The sequence below is a fragment of the Marmota marmota genome, unplaced genomic scaffold (genome assembly GCF_001458135.2).
Source record: "Marmota marmota marmota unplaced genomic scaffold, marMar, whole genome shotgun sequence".
Lineage (NCBI taxonomy): Eukaryota > Metazoa > Chordata > Mammalia > Rodentia > Sciuridae > Marmota > Marmota marmota.
This window is the reverse complement of record NW_025999982.1, coordinates 22497480-22512428: the sequence shown is the minus strand read 5'-3', so window position 1 is coordinate 22512428 and position 14949 is coordinate 22497480. Positions and strand designations below refer to the sequence as shown.

Here is a 14949-nt window from a genome sequence, read left to right as displayed (position 1 = left end):
ATGAATGACCTTAAGAGAGGGGATATTTTCCTGGTTTGTCTGAGTAGATCCAATCTAATCAGAAATTATTAAAACTGGAAAAATGCAAAAGAGGAATGTGTCAAAAAGATGTGACTTGAGAAGAACTTGATGCCCCATTGTTGACTTTGAAGATGGAGCAGTGAGGCCATAAGTATAAGGGGGTATGGCAGCCTCTGGAAGCTGGGAATGACCATCAGCTTATAGACAACAAGAAGTGGGGTCCTTGACCCCACAACTGTAAGGAACTGATTAATACCAATAGCCAGAATGGTCAGGAAACTAAACTACCTCTTGCCTACAGACTTCAGAAGGTAGCACAGCCCTGCTGACTTTCAACTTCTGACTCATACAATTGTAAGACAGCAAATTGTGTGTTTTTAAGTCACTAAATGCAGGGTTTTGTTTTTTTTTTTTTTTAATGGGTCAACAGAAAACTAGTGTAATTTCCATTTCCTTTAAACCTTTCTATTTCTAGTTAGTGCTCATTAGTCTATCTTATTTTTCAATAGGAAGATGGGGCTATCTACTACATAAACATAATAAAATCCACTATGGACTCAAACAATTAAGCAGTGCAAGGATTTGAATGGAATAACAAATATACTTGATAATATGAGGTTATAAGTAAAAATGCCCAGAAGTATAAAAATTATATCTAATTTTCAAAAATGTATACATTCACTTTTTACTGTATAAATTAAGGTTAAAATTCATTTATTAGTTTATTTTCTTCATCAAACAACCTTTGCCCTTCATATGGTGTTTTAAAGTATTTTGTGTTTGATAATGTCTATCTTATTGGAGATTTTAAATAATTAGTACAGTTTTTAGATTTTTCAGGAAAATGGTGTGTAACTGCTGTTCCACAATTGAGTCAGCTATAAAGGCCTCTGAAAAATCCATTTTTGATTTTCATCTTAGTGAAAAGCTCTCTGTAATTTGTTTTTTCAAAATTGTGAACTGTCCTTTTCAGGTTTTCAGAGGGGTGAGCCCATTTTATAACAGTTCAGATATTATTTGGAATATTTTCTTTCAAAATGGTATCAATTTTCAGTGTTTTGTTGGTTCCTTGTACATGTTCCTTGTAACTCATTGATGTTTTTTGCATGTATTTCCTTTTACTGACTGACACAATGAGGCAGGTGATTTTTGTTGACTTTTTGGGCTTGGGACAGTGACAAGATTTTCCCATGATGTGGCAGTGCATGCACTATCCACCAGGCTCTTAACCCTGTCCTTTCCTTTATGGGTGCTTCTTTGCCTTCTCTGGGTTTTTAGATACATTATTTTAGGTTAGGGAACATTTGTATTTTTTGTCTTGACCTTAACAATAACAGTTATGTAACAGTAACGTTGTTTAGACTATCTTCTTGGTATTTAAAAATTGTAGAACTGCCTTTAGGTGTGGAAGAGTCATGCCAAAACTGGAAGTAACTTTACAAAATACAAATAGCCTTTCCTTCCTATGATATCCTTGGCCTCTTCCTACAACATATAATGTCAAATTGGTGACACTTTATGGTGTATATAAACATAAGTAGCCTCAAAATGTTGACAATTTGGGGCCAGTTCTACGTGGGTCCTGACCTATGGACTAGAGTAAATTCATCCAGATTATTTCCCCCACCCTTAATTAAAGCATAATGTGGGAGTAGTAAAACCAGCAATCTCTTTATTAAGGGTTTATTGCAAGTACTTGTATGTTGGTTTCTTTTAGGTCTGGCAACTGTGATTGTGAGTTGCTTCTCTTTATAGTTATCTTACCACAGAGCAATCTGTTGTGTATCATTCATAATGTTCTGTCAGTTACTGTGGAAATAAAGGAATTGAAAAATACTGTGCGGCTCAACTACACACATATTTCAAAAATCTCAATTATATTCTTCTGAACAAGTGGTGATGAAATTATTAAATATTTACAAAGCAGAAATCATTGCAGTAGTATTCTATAATCAAAGTCACCCACACATAAAAAGGCAAAACAGTGCTGAGCAATGTTGGCTTGTTGGCGCCCCCCAGTGGAAAATGGTAGATTGCCAGAGTCATCTGTGTACTATGGAAACCTTGGAAAAGGAGATTGGGAAAGGCAAAGTGGAAAGGTCACACACACACACACACACACACACACACAATTACCCTCAAAATGGAGAAAGAGGGGGCTGGGGTTGTAGCTCAGTAGTAGAGCACGTGTAGAGCATGTGTGAGGCCCTGGGTTCGATCCCCAGCACCACATAAAACTAAAAGAAACAAAAATAAAGGTAGTGTGTCCATCTACAACTAAATATATATTTTTAAAAAATGGAGAACAAAATTTTGAGACATGGGAAAGAATTGACTTCATTTATTTCACAATTTTTAAAGGTTAGGGAGGAGCTATGAAGACTGTTATAAAACTGGTTCATTCTAGTGCCAGCACTGAGCTAGGACTTTACCTGTGAAAAGTTAACTGAGAGAATGTACCAGCCCTATGTGGTAAATTCTCTTATTTTCCCCATGTATAAAGTGGGGTTGCCGAGACGTGACAGCTAATTGAAGTGTCACTTTGCTGGGGTCCAACAGCCACTGGGAAAATGGGTTGGCTGAGTCCAGCATCTACACTTAACTGCTTCATTCTTTCTTACTATACACTTTATTAATAGTCATTTTCTAATCTTTTCATCTAACTAGAATGAGGCTTGCAACATACGTCCTTTTCCTTTATTGGCTCCTTAGTAATGAATCAATCACTTCTTGATGCAAAGAATAAAACATGCAATATGTTTCTAATGTTTTGATAACTGCAATATTAAGTATTTCTACCAGTGTGTAGAAAAGCTAAATACCATCAATGGATTATATCTGTTTTACTGAATTGAAAATATTACATTATTTAAGCAAGTTTGATCTAAGATGGTTCAATATCAGGGATAAGGTAAATACATCATTGCATGAGAGAAAGTATCATGTGATATTTTGTCTTTTCTAAGTAATGCATCGTGGACACATTATCTTCATTATAAAAACAGCTTCTAGAAAATAGAGGGCAGCCTGTTCTAAAATACATGTTTCTATTCTCAATGACTTATTTGGTACATAGTAATGGTTTAAAGGGTTACAGAGAAGCTTCTAGAAATGTTCCCTTGTCAACATTCTTTCACCACAGCAGTATGCAGATTTTCCAGTTGACTTTCTGCTCTTCTTCAAACCCAGACTGCAATCAGAGTAATGGAGGAAACATGTCCATTTTTTCTTACCAAATAAAATACTTGTTTCTTTCTATACTTATTTTCACAGTTGTCTGGACCCAAAACCACACAGGCTGAAAGTAAAATATAAAATAGTTTTCTTGGAAAAACATTTGGTCTATGAAGTAATTGTCACTAAATACTTTTGGATTAACGAACTGGTTTTAAATGATATTTCTGGTAATTTAAATCTGGCAAAGTCTTGTATATTTCAGTACGCATATTTGGAACCCAGGAAAATATTACCTTGGAGAGTTTTATTAACTAATATAGCTCTACATAATTTCAGTTCTCCTGAAACTCTCTCTCAGCAATATTCTACTTCTGTTTCTTATATGAGTTTTGCCAAAATTTGCTTAAATAATCTTTACATTGTTTTAATATATAATATTTTATACTTGGTGTTTTAAAAATAAGTAATATTTTAGCATATTTCTTATAGAAAATATTCTGACTTAATTTCTGTGAAATGTATATAATTTTTTTGTGAGGACAGACAATAAGGGATTTTTTTTCCTAATCTGGAATCTTCCACAAATAATCTCAATACCTGATATGTTGAAATGATTTAAGGTGTGTGGCTATGTGCTAATGTAAAAGAAGTTCAATATTAGAAGAAATCAGATAAAAAAGTGTCAAATCCCGGGAAAGAACTATAGGAAAATAGGTTCTCAAGAGCTCCTGGCAGGTGGAAGTCAGGGTACTGTTCTTTAATACTTGGGCATAACTATAGTTCCTCATAGATGTGAAGAGACTGACTTTGGATGCAGAATCAGCAGTAGAGTCAGGTTATGTATAAGTGTTATATATAAGTAATCATTATTAATATCATAGATGGTGTAAGGGCACAGATATCTGAATAGTGATGGTAATCCTAAGTAGTAAAGAACTGTAGGCGGCAAGGAATTCAGCTGGTCATGTCTGACAGTATCATGGATAACTATATGTCCCCTTTGGGGATTCTGGGATCAGGGGACATCTCATTGAAACAATTGCACTTATTTTCCAGTGTAGAACAGCATATAGTCACTTTGCTCCTGATAATATTTTACAAACAGATTTTTAATTCAATTCAGAACTTAGTCTAAGCTTCAGTAAATTTACATGTGTGGGTGTGTTATGTATGTGTATTTGGGAAGAGTGGCTTCTCAACAAATCATGGCCTTATTTTGAACCATGTTTTTGATAATTGATTGTATAGAAAATATGCATTTTCTGTCTTAGAAGAACTGGATTTATTTCCATCTGTTTTCCTTAAAACTCAATGATTTATTTTTATTTTATGTTTTAAAAGGCTTTGGGGACATAATGTATTCATGCTTCCTAATGTTTAAAATTTCAATTTATGTTTTTTTATTCTCTAGTATGTTTATAAAGATTTGTTTTGTCAATAATATTTTGAGCCCCTATTGATAGGCATTACTGAGATACAACTTTTGTTCTCAGTTGAGGGTGTAGTGAAATGGAAAATAAATTGAGATGAAGAGCATCAAATTGTGAAAGAAATTTACCTGAATTCCAAGTTCAGATTCTAAAACTAGAATTATGTGCTTGTACCTTGCATTACAGTTATGGCTAAACATGGGTCAGTATTCCATTCAAAAACTCAAGATGTGAAAAAAAGCGAAATAATGGCAGACTCTCCATGTAGTAGAAGTAGTTGATCCTATGGATACTGGTGACTCTCCACCTGCCTTCAATTATTGGAGAGTGCTGCTGTTCTTTGAAAGCTTTGATGATGCAGAGGTTTTTCAAAGACATCTTAATGGGTTCTAAATTCCTTGTCATTTAATTTTCCTATTCTGCCAGAGAGTCAATATGTATTTATAAAAATAAATGTTAATCATTTCAACTGGAGTGTCATCAGGAAAGGAGCTAAGAAAAGTGAATGAGAAAAGAAAATTGATTATAATATCATCTTTGTTTTGTGTGACAAATAGTCATTTTGAGTAAACGCACTAAAAGACTTAATAATTGCTTTCCCACTAATAAATGTGCTAAATCCATCTTTATATACGTAACATTATTCTTCTTTGAATCTTGCTAGAGAACTTGTACTTTTAGGCTGAGCCATATAAAACAATTCTTTGTGCTTCTTTCTTTCTGTCTGCAAACTGGTGCAAAAACTTCATGATTGCACCAGTAGGGATCATAAGGAGAGCTTACTATGGGTGTTTTGAGACTCAGATTGGAGGAAATAATTTTATTTCATTAATTTTTAAGGCTGAGATTGGGAGAGCCTTGAGAACTGTTGTACTGAATCTGAACTCCTACCAGTTGACAGTGTTTCTTGCATTACATATTATAAATCATTAAGATGTGTTCAAATGAAATTTCCTTTTTATTGTTTGTGTTTGTCTGAAAGAAGAACCAAGATTTAATTCCTTGCAGTTTTTTTCTTTCTAAAAGTCTTTATTTCAAGGTTAAACCATTAGTAGATGTTCACCTAATGCTGAATCACATAAATTTTTCTTATCCAAAATTGGATTATTGCAGATAACACTTTTATACTGTAATATGGATGATAAAAGTTTTAAATTATGCATTATTTACAAATTTACATATTTATACATATTTTACAGATATACATGCTTGCAAGTTACATAAAATTTTAATTATGACTGATTCTTCTTTATTGATACAGTCTGTAATTTTTAAATTAAAATCTGTTTTGTTTGTTTTTAGGGAATCCCAGGATTTCCTGGAAACCAAGGATTAATGGGCCAAAAGGCAAGTATTAATGATTTGGAAGGAGTGGTCCTGGATCTGCTTATTAAGATTGAAGAGGTGATGCTGACCTTCACACAGAATATATATTTACAGCATTTATGACAACAGCCAGCAATTCAAATATGATGTATATTCAGAAGCTCTTTTGTGAAGTATATAGATAATATTAATTTGGATTTACCCATATGTGTGTTGTTTTACTTGATTACTTCTCTATCTTGTGCTTTAAGACAACCTTTTTGGGATAATTTTATTCTTCCTGAACTGTGTCTTTAGCTGTTCCTTTGCATAAATATCTTAGAAGTAAACTTTTCAGCTTTTTTAAAGTATAAAGTTCCTTTTTTTACTTAGTTTTGAGAGATAAATTTGTACAATATTTCAACCCAAAATTGACTATTATTTTTTTTTAATAAATTGAGGTTTTTTTTTTCCATTGTCTCCTGATTTCCATTGTTAATTAACACCATAAAAATTTGCTGTCATTTTAACTATCATTTTTTTGTAAATGATCTATTCCTTCCTTTTGGGTTCTTTCAAGGTATTTTATTTATTTTTATTGTTATGAAACTCGATACAATGTGTCTAGAAGTGGACTTCTCTATATTCATCCTGCTGGGAATTCAGTTTTCTTCCTGGCTCTATGAAATAATTTCTGTTAATTCCTGAAAAATTCAGCTGTTATCTTCATATTACCTCTATTCTCTCTGTTCTCTATTTCTGGAATACCTTTTTAAATTTTTTTTTTATTTTTGTAGTTGGAGATGGACACAATGCCTTTATTTATTTGTTTATTTTTATGTGGTGCTGGGGATCGAACCCAATGCCTCACACATGCTAGGCAAGTGCTCTGCCACTGAGCTACAGCCCCAGCCCTCTGAAATATCTTATTCCTTCTAATTTTATACTCTATCTCTTAACACCACCTTCAATTTTCATTTCTTTAATTTTGTCTTGTGTTCTGGCTGAATGTTTCTGAATATGCCTTTTACTTTACTTATTCTTCCTTTACTGAGTTGAATCTTTTTTAAACTAACAATTTTTTTTTTTAATTTAGAAGCAATCGTATTTTTAACTTGTAGGAGCTCTAATTTTTCAAACCATATCTTTTTTTTCTTAATAGTCTCATATTTTCAGACCTGATAGTTTTTCATGATTCTATTTTTTGATTTTTAAAGATCTCATATGTAGTTTTAAATTTCAATATTTGTACTTTGTTATTCTGTTCCCTCTCGATTGTGTGACTTGCTGTCCCCTGCTTCTTTATTGTTGATTGTGAGCTCATTGCTTTATTTTCATCTGGAGGGAGTTCTGTCAGCCTTGCTGGGAAATGGGGCGCTGTTACCTGGTAGCCTCAGATAGCATTTTAGTCCACTTTGAAATTTCAAGGTTGTCATGGCTATTGAGATTTCTGCCTCCTCCCCATATCTGGCCCACATTGTTCTCCAATAGCTGAGCATGCACCCTTAACCACTCATCTTTTTGGGTTCTACATCTCTACCTTTGGCAAGATTTCTTCACAGTTCCAAATCCTTGCCAAATATAGCTTCAACCAGGTGCCTTTGGTAGAATGGCAAGTGTCACTCCAAATTTCACAATGAAATTATAAGACAGCGATTATGCAGAATCTAGCCCCAGGTCTCTAAGGTGTTAAATTCCTGATATTTCTGCTTTACCTGGCTATAGTATCAAATTAGAATGACTAATATTGAATTTTCATTTTGTAGTGCTTTGGTAGAAAATTTCTGAGAATTATTGATATACAAGGTTTAAAATATGGTCTGTATTTGATTTTTAGGGAGAAATTGGACCTCCAGGACCACTAGGAAAAAAAGGAGCTCCAGGGATACCAGTAGGTCAAAATTGTTATCATGATGGTGTTTAAAATGCTGTTACTAAGTACCAGGAGTTTGTGTTTTGGAATTCATGAAACTAGATAAGATACAACAATGAGATTTTTGAAGTCCACAAATTTCATCCATTTGTATTTAAAAATTATAGATTACCATTTTTCTTGAGGTGTCAAGATTTCTTTAAACTCTCAAAGAGTTGGTCACTTTAAGGTCAAAGTCAGGATTGGTAATGCTTGCTTGTAATCCTAGCAAGCTGGGAGGCTGAGACAGGATGATTGCAAGTTTGATGCCAGCCTGGGAAACTTAGTGAGACACCACCTCAAAATAAAATAAAAATCTTAGGATGTGACAGAGCACCCCAGTAAAAAACAATAACAACAACAACAAAAAAACCACACACACACACACACACACCATATAATTAAAAAACTAATATCAGGACCCTTACTGTAGAAAAATCAGAAAACAAATATGCTAATTATTCATTAAAAAAGAATACTAGCTGGGCACAGTGACACATACTTGAAATCCCAGCGACTTGGGAGGCTGAGGCAGGAAGATTGTGATTTCAAAGCCAGCCTCAGCAAAAGCGAGGCACTAAGCCACTCAGTGAGACCCTGTCTCTAAATAAAATACAAAACAGGGTTGGAGATGTGGCTCAGTTGTCAAGTGCCTCTGAGTTCAATCCTTGGTAACCCCCAACCCCCCAAAAAAGAGTACTAAGAACCATGAGAGAGTATAAAACACGATGAATATTCTTTTTTCATTTTTAATAATTTATAAAAAAATGAAAGATAATGTATTCAGAAGAGGTCATATGCAAATGTTTCTAAACCAGTGAAGAAATTGTTTTAGAATTTTCAGGAGTATAAGAAACATATGAGTTTTATATTGAAAATTATGAAAATTCAATTATGTATGCAAGATTCCAGAGAAATTGTAAGTTTATTGCTAGACATGATGTTGATCTTTAATTTATGAATCAAACTGCCTCTAATAGCTTTTTATTCAAGTAAAACAGATCATTTTCACATTTGAAGTTGATGACTTTAAATTATAAAAAATAGATAAATTAAAAACCAGACTTAGTGAATGAAAGATTTGGTGAATTTTGCATGCCAGAGTAAATAAGGAAAATGTCTATTAAGTATGCATTCAAATTTTAAGAAGACTTAAAGAAGTATCTTCCCTTCAAAATAGAATACTCTTCCTCTACTTTCACCATCACTACCAGGTTATATATTAAAATAATCAATTAAATTTAGTTATTAATAAAAGCTATCTAGAAAAATGGAGGAATTGACTAGTATCCATTGACCTCAAGAATAGCTATGTGTAACATTTCTAATATTTGGCACACTTGCTATGAACTAGCAAATTTCATGTTTTGTAGTGGCAATAACATTGTAACTTGACAGCAAAGGATTGTAGTGTCATGGTGTTTTTATTATGAACATACTGAAATTATGCTTTCTAATATTTGAAATTTTTCCACATTACATTTCCTTTGTCAAGTGTTTGTATGTGTGCATGCATGTATATCTATTTATAGTGCATATATATATATATACACATACATATATATGTATATATATGTAATGTGGAATGTGGAAATGCATATATATAATGTGTGTGTGTGTGTGTGTGTGTGTGTGTGTGTATATATATATATATATATATATATATATATATATTATCATATAATTTCTATATAATAGTAGTCTCTAAATTAAATAAGGTCCTACTTGCCAAAGTAGTTATCATTTTCTTGTTTTGAACCAAATGATTAGTTAAAAATGTGGCAATTTTGTAACTTGAGGAAAGGTTATTATAGTCAGAAAATGTTACATTGTAATTATCTTAAAATATTGTTCAGGATAATAGAAGTTTTAAGCAATGTTGATTGAGATAATACCTATGAAGAAAACTACTTCTTATCCATCATGACAAATTGAACAGTTTGAAAAAATAAACGTTTCCTCACATAAAGATTTCTTTGCTCTTTTTTTTGGTCTTTTGGACATCAGCATTATAAGGGCTCTGCTAGCCTTCATTCTGTCTTGCGGTTTTATTTTTTTATTTTTGTTTGAAGGTACTACATTATGATTTTGTGGATTAATTACGAGAATGTGTAACGTGGAAATGCATTTACTATTTTAAAATATTTTTCTCTAAATCACTTTTGAAATTCCCACTTTAAAATGTAGGGTTTGATGGGAAGCAGTGGCTCACCAGGTCAGCCTGGCACACCAGGATTGAAGGTAGGTATGATAAGGGTCATAAGATTGAGAGCTTATAGGATCACAGTGACCATTTATAACTTCAGTGACAATTTTAACTATGTTGATTCTATTATGAATGCGGTTTTCATTCTACAAACACTCACTTGTAAGGATGAAACCTTAGACAAAAGCTCAGCATTTGAAACAGGCTAAAATAAATCAGGTCAGGCTTAAGCTGGAGATGGGGCAGAGTCCCTCATTAGTTGGTCTCTCCTTCCTTTTAGGTGTTTCAAGGAGCATTGAAGAATGCTTAGAGCTTATTGGAGCTTGGAGATAAAGGCACCAACCCAAGAGCATTCATAGTTATGATTGAGCAAGGCTCTTATCAGTTTTCTAGTCTTCTTTTTTGATATTTTTATTTATTAGAATGCATATGGATTTTTAATAAATTTTGTTAAAACACATGCTACCTTATTCCTATGGTTAAGATAACATTCTATCTTTACTTTCAGATTTTTTTTAAAAAATGTAAGGTAAGCTTAACAAATACATTTAGAACATCAGGTTAGGTTATCCTTAAGGTAAAACTGAAACTCTTTAATATAACAGTTTGACCAATCTGTAAATATAGAGTCTTGTGTTAAGAGACTGATTTTTCCCCCTTGCTTAGATTTAGCTTGTGGGCCAGTTTACCAGCTTTGTCAATGAAATGCTTGTTAACTATGCCTTCCATATTGTCTAGAAATTCTAAGGTGGGACAAAGAAGCTGTATACATAAGACCGAGAATAAACTAAGTTCTTTTCTGGACTAAACTCAGGAAACCATTCCCAACTGTTTAGTGTATAGATTTTAGGATAACTTTCCAAACGGAAGTGATGGAGTAGCTGTTTTGGAAGCATTCAGCCTTTGACCAGACAAGGTTCCAGGGGAAAAGACCCTGGCATACCAGATGAGGAGATGATCTAATCTAGTCTATTTTTAATTTCTAAAATATTTAAAGAAAAAGGAAATATTGAAATGAGTCCAATGATACGGGAAAAGTAGCTACTCCTTTATTGGTGGTGAATCCTGTGGATGTTTGGAGTATCATGAGTCCTAGCAGCGGTAGGTGTCAGAATTAGTATAAAACCCTTGAATGAATGGGCTGGCTAAGTAGAAGTTCTTCATAGATAAGGAGGATATAGAGTAGGTCTCTCCCATTGTCTTCTGAATGCCCTAATTCTTAAGATTGCAGCCTGACATTTCATCATCTTTTTTACACGACACATTACACTATTGGCTCACACTGAGCTGAAGGTCTATAAAACCTACTGGATTTTCCATAAAAAGACTTTAGAACAATGCTTTTATTTTAGCATCCACTATTTGAGTAAATGCTGGATGTATAGGCAATTAGCTGGGTTAGCAAGTAGCTGTTTGCTCACATTTGTTTATTTTTATATGATTTCCTAATAGTTGTTTTCCCTCATCTTGCACTTTTTGCAAAGTTTTCCCTCATCTTGCACTTTTTGCAAAGTTTTCCCTCATCTTGCACTTTTTGCAAAGAACCAGATATTAAATATTTTTGGTTTTGAGGGTCATATTGTCTCTATTGCAGTGACTCAGTTTTGCTGTTGCAATATGTAGCATCCATGGGCAATATAGAAATGAATGAGTTTGGAATATGACTGTGTTCTGATAGAACTTTATTTCAAAAACATATGTTTGGCCGGATTTAGCTCAGTTAACTTAACTGTGCATTAGCATATTACTGAGAATTTTATTAACTGTTTATCAATTCTGTACCTTCAGTAGCATTGGTAGAAGTTCTAGCTACAGTGTGACAAAAACACTATTAAATAGTGTATGGATGAGGCTGACACTCTAGTTGATCTTCAGAAATCTTCCAATTCAGATTACAATTCCTCTTTTAAAAATATTCATTAATATTTATTAGCCTACTTTTTCATACTACTATATACTTAAGTTTTTTAACATTAAATAAATTATATTAAGATATATTGGCATAATCAAATCATGTAACTTTGGACAAGTCTTGTCACTTCTGTGAGTTTTAACCAATCACTTGTAAAATTAGAAATTTTAAGGAACCATTGTTTTATGATTCCATAATATTATGCTTAAATGCCTAAATTAAATCCAAATATTACATTCATGTGTTTCTTTTCTTTTTTTTTTTTTTTAAAAGAGAGAGAGAGAGAGAGAGAGAGAGAGAGAGAGAGAGAGAGAGAGAATTTTTTTTAATATTTATTTTTTAGTTCTTGGCAGACACATCTTTGTTTGTATGTGGTGCTGAGGATCGAACCCGGGCCGCACGCATGCCAGGCGAGTGCGCTACCACTTGAGCCACATCCCCAGCCCCACATTCATGTGTTACTTACCATGAGTTGTCTAGAAAACATTTTAAAAGTTGTAAATTTTCTTTACTTATTAGTGAACCCAAGTTGGTGCTAGGTGATCATTTCTTCCCCTGATAGATGCATACTAACTAACCTGTTTAATTAGGAGCTTTTGTCAGACATGGGCTTGTGATTTGGGGTATCCAAGTGTTTGAAAACCATAACTATATTTGACAATCTCACCTTATTAGCCAGCAGATTTTGTGTGTTTTTTTCTCTCTCTCTCAATATCTATCTATCCCTCCCCCCCACTCTCTCATACTGTTCTCTTTTCCTATATTAATTTTTTTTTTCTTTGTCAATTTGGTCTTGCTTTCCAAATTTTCATCTGTTAGGACTTCATCAGAATCTTCAAAAAAAAAAACTAAACATTTTCTGATTCATATTTCTTGAAACAAACAAACAAACACCCATTGCATATTTGAAGCTACGTTTCTTTTCTTCAATTACATACTGAAGGTGAGTCCTACTGAAAAAGAGAAACAAGACAAGGATTAGGATTCTCATCCCAGGAGATGCTGTTGAAGTTCATGGCTCCCACCTGTGAGGTGTGAAGACTCAGCTAAAGATTTTCTTCTCTTCCCCTATACTTGGAGCTACCAGCTTTAACACTTGCTTTTAAACAACCTTATAAATATGCAGGCTCAGTAATTTGCTTAAATGAATTTCTCTTAATAAATGAGTTTCTCTTAATTTATAGCATCTGTTTCAAGCAATCGGAAAGCTGAAAATATAAAGCTTATTTTAAATATATTCTTTTAAGTGTCTGTATCAGATTATTGTGACTATGTTTTTTTTTAATTCAAATGTTTTTGATGCATTGATAGGGAAGCAAAGGTGAGCCTGGACTTCAAGGAATACCTGGACCTTCTGGGCTCAAGGTAATTGTTGTTTGATGCATTTGGAATATTTTCAAAGAAATTATACACTCCATTTATTAATTAAGAACATTATCATTTTTATCACTTAAAAATGTACTTGAAATTAAGGATTACCTATATTACAAAATTAATACACATGAAAGGAAATGGTCAATATGGGATTTCATTTTTATTTTTTAGATACTGTATCCTTGGGTAATAAAGACATGAAATAAACTTAGGCTTATTTTTTTTTCTAGAAATGATATGTTATACCCTAATGAGAATATACTTTTCTAATCCAAAGAATGCAACTTTCTTAAGTGGTTGACTCTCACAAATGCATTTTCTTCAAGCCAAATGGTTGATGTTTATTTCAATAGAATTTAAAATTCTTCAGTCTTTAAAAATCTAGAGCAATATTTAATATCTCAGGAGTAGACACAATGAGCAAAGAGAATACAACTTAGGGTCTGGGGATGGAGCTCACTGGTAGAGCCTTTGTCTTGCATGTGTGAGGCTCTGGATTCTATCCCAGCACCAATAGAGACAGACAGACAGACAGACAGACAGACACACACACACACACACACACTCACACAGAGATAGATAGAGAGAGAGAGAGAGAAAGAGAGAGAGAGATATAACTTTGTTTTCATAAGAGAGTGAACCATAGTAAAGTGATAGTTTGAGACTAATGACAAAACAAAACCTCACGAAGCATGTTCAGAATCATGTTTTCTCACACACATATTTTAAATATTGTCATTTTTTTTTTTTTACAAATCCTTATTTCAGAAAGGAAAATCTCTACAGGATGATGGGGAATGAAGAAATTGAGTTAACTCATATATAATATTTCCTGTACTGAAAACAGTTCATGAATTTATTTCTAAGACAATAACATTCCATATCTATAAAGAACAAAATATAAACTTGCATAAATTTATGTACAAGAATGTTTGTCCCAACAATATAAAATAAAAACCATGAAAACTATAATGCAAATAGTATGAATTTTATTAAATAAAATAGTAAATTAAGAAAGTTGAATATTCTTCTGTAATCGAAAACATTTTTAAAGTATGTAATGTAACATAAACAGCTTCATAATACTAATATGTTTGAAGGTTAAAAGACATAAAATTATGCATATGTAGTGAGCACATTTTGTTAGCTAAACTATATGTAGTGAGTTGGAATGAGACAAAAAATAATGAAGTAAAAATAGTGGGTAATGAACTTTTCAATAACTTCTTGTTTATTTGATTTGTAACAAAAAAGTGTCTTTTTAAGTAGCAATATGAGAAAAAGCAATCTTAAAGACTAGAAGAAGGTTATAGTAAACTTACAGTAACAAAAATATCTGTTTATTATTTTATATTAAATGATTATTCAGTTCATTGTTATGGATATGAAGTATAATAAAAATACCACATATTTATAAAATTTTAAAATATGAATGCTAGCAGTCTTTCAACTGGCAAAGGTAGGAAATTTTATTGGGATGCCAATAAACTTTTCATTCTTTACAAATTTCTATGGTAATAAGTCTGTCCACCCATTTTTTAACTGTGTGTCTTAAATTTGAAATGTTACGGAGAGATAAAGCAGTGGTGTTTTTCACAAGCAGATCTGTGAT

General features: G+C 32.7%; 1 protein-coding gene across 4 annotated transcripts in view; it reads left to right on the top strand.

The window, feature by feature from the left end:
• Positions 1–14949, top strand: part of Col21a1 (collagen type XXI alpha 1 chain) — a 174541-nt gene that overhangs the window by 144970 nt on the left and 14622 nt on the right. For all 4 annotated transcript variants that reach the window (XM_048805528.1, XM_048805529.1, XM_048805531.1 and 1 more), the window contains 4 exons: positions 5931–5975; positions 7771–7824; positions 10033–10086; positions 13275–13328. In XM_048805528.1, coding sequence (XP_048661485.1) covers positions 5931–5975; positions 7771–7824; positions 10033–10086; positions 13275–13328 — 207 coding nt within the window. The remainder of the gene's footprint in view (positions 1–5930; positions 5976–7770; positions 7825–10032; positions 10087–13274; positions 13329–14949) is intronic.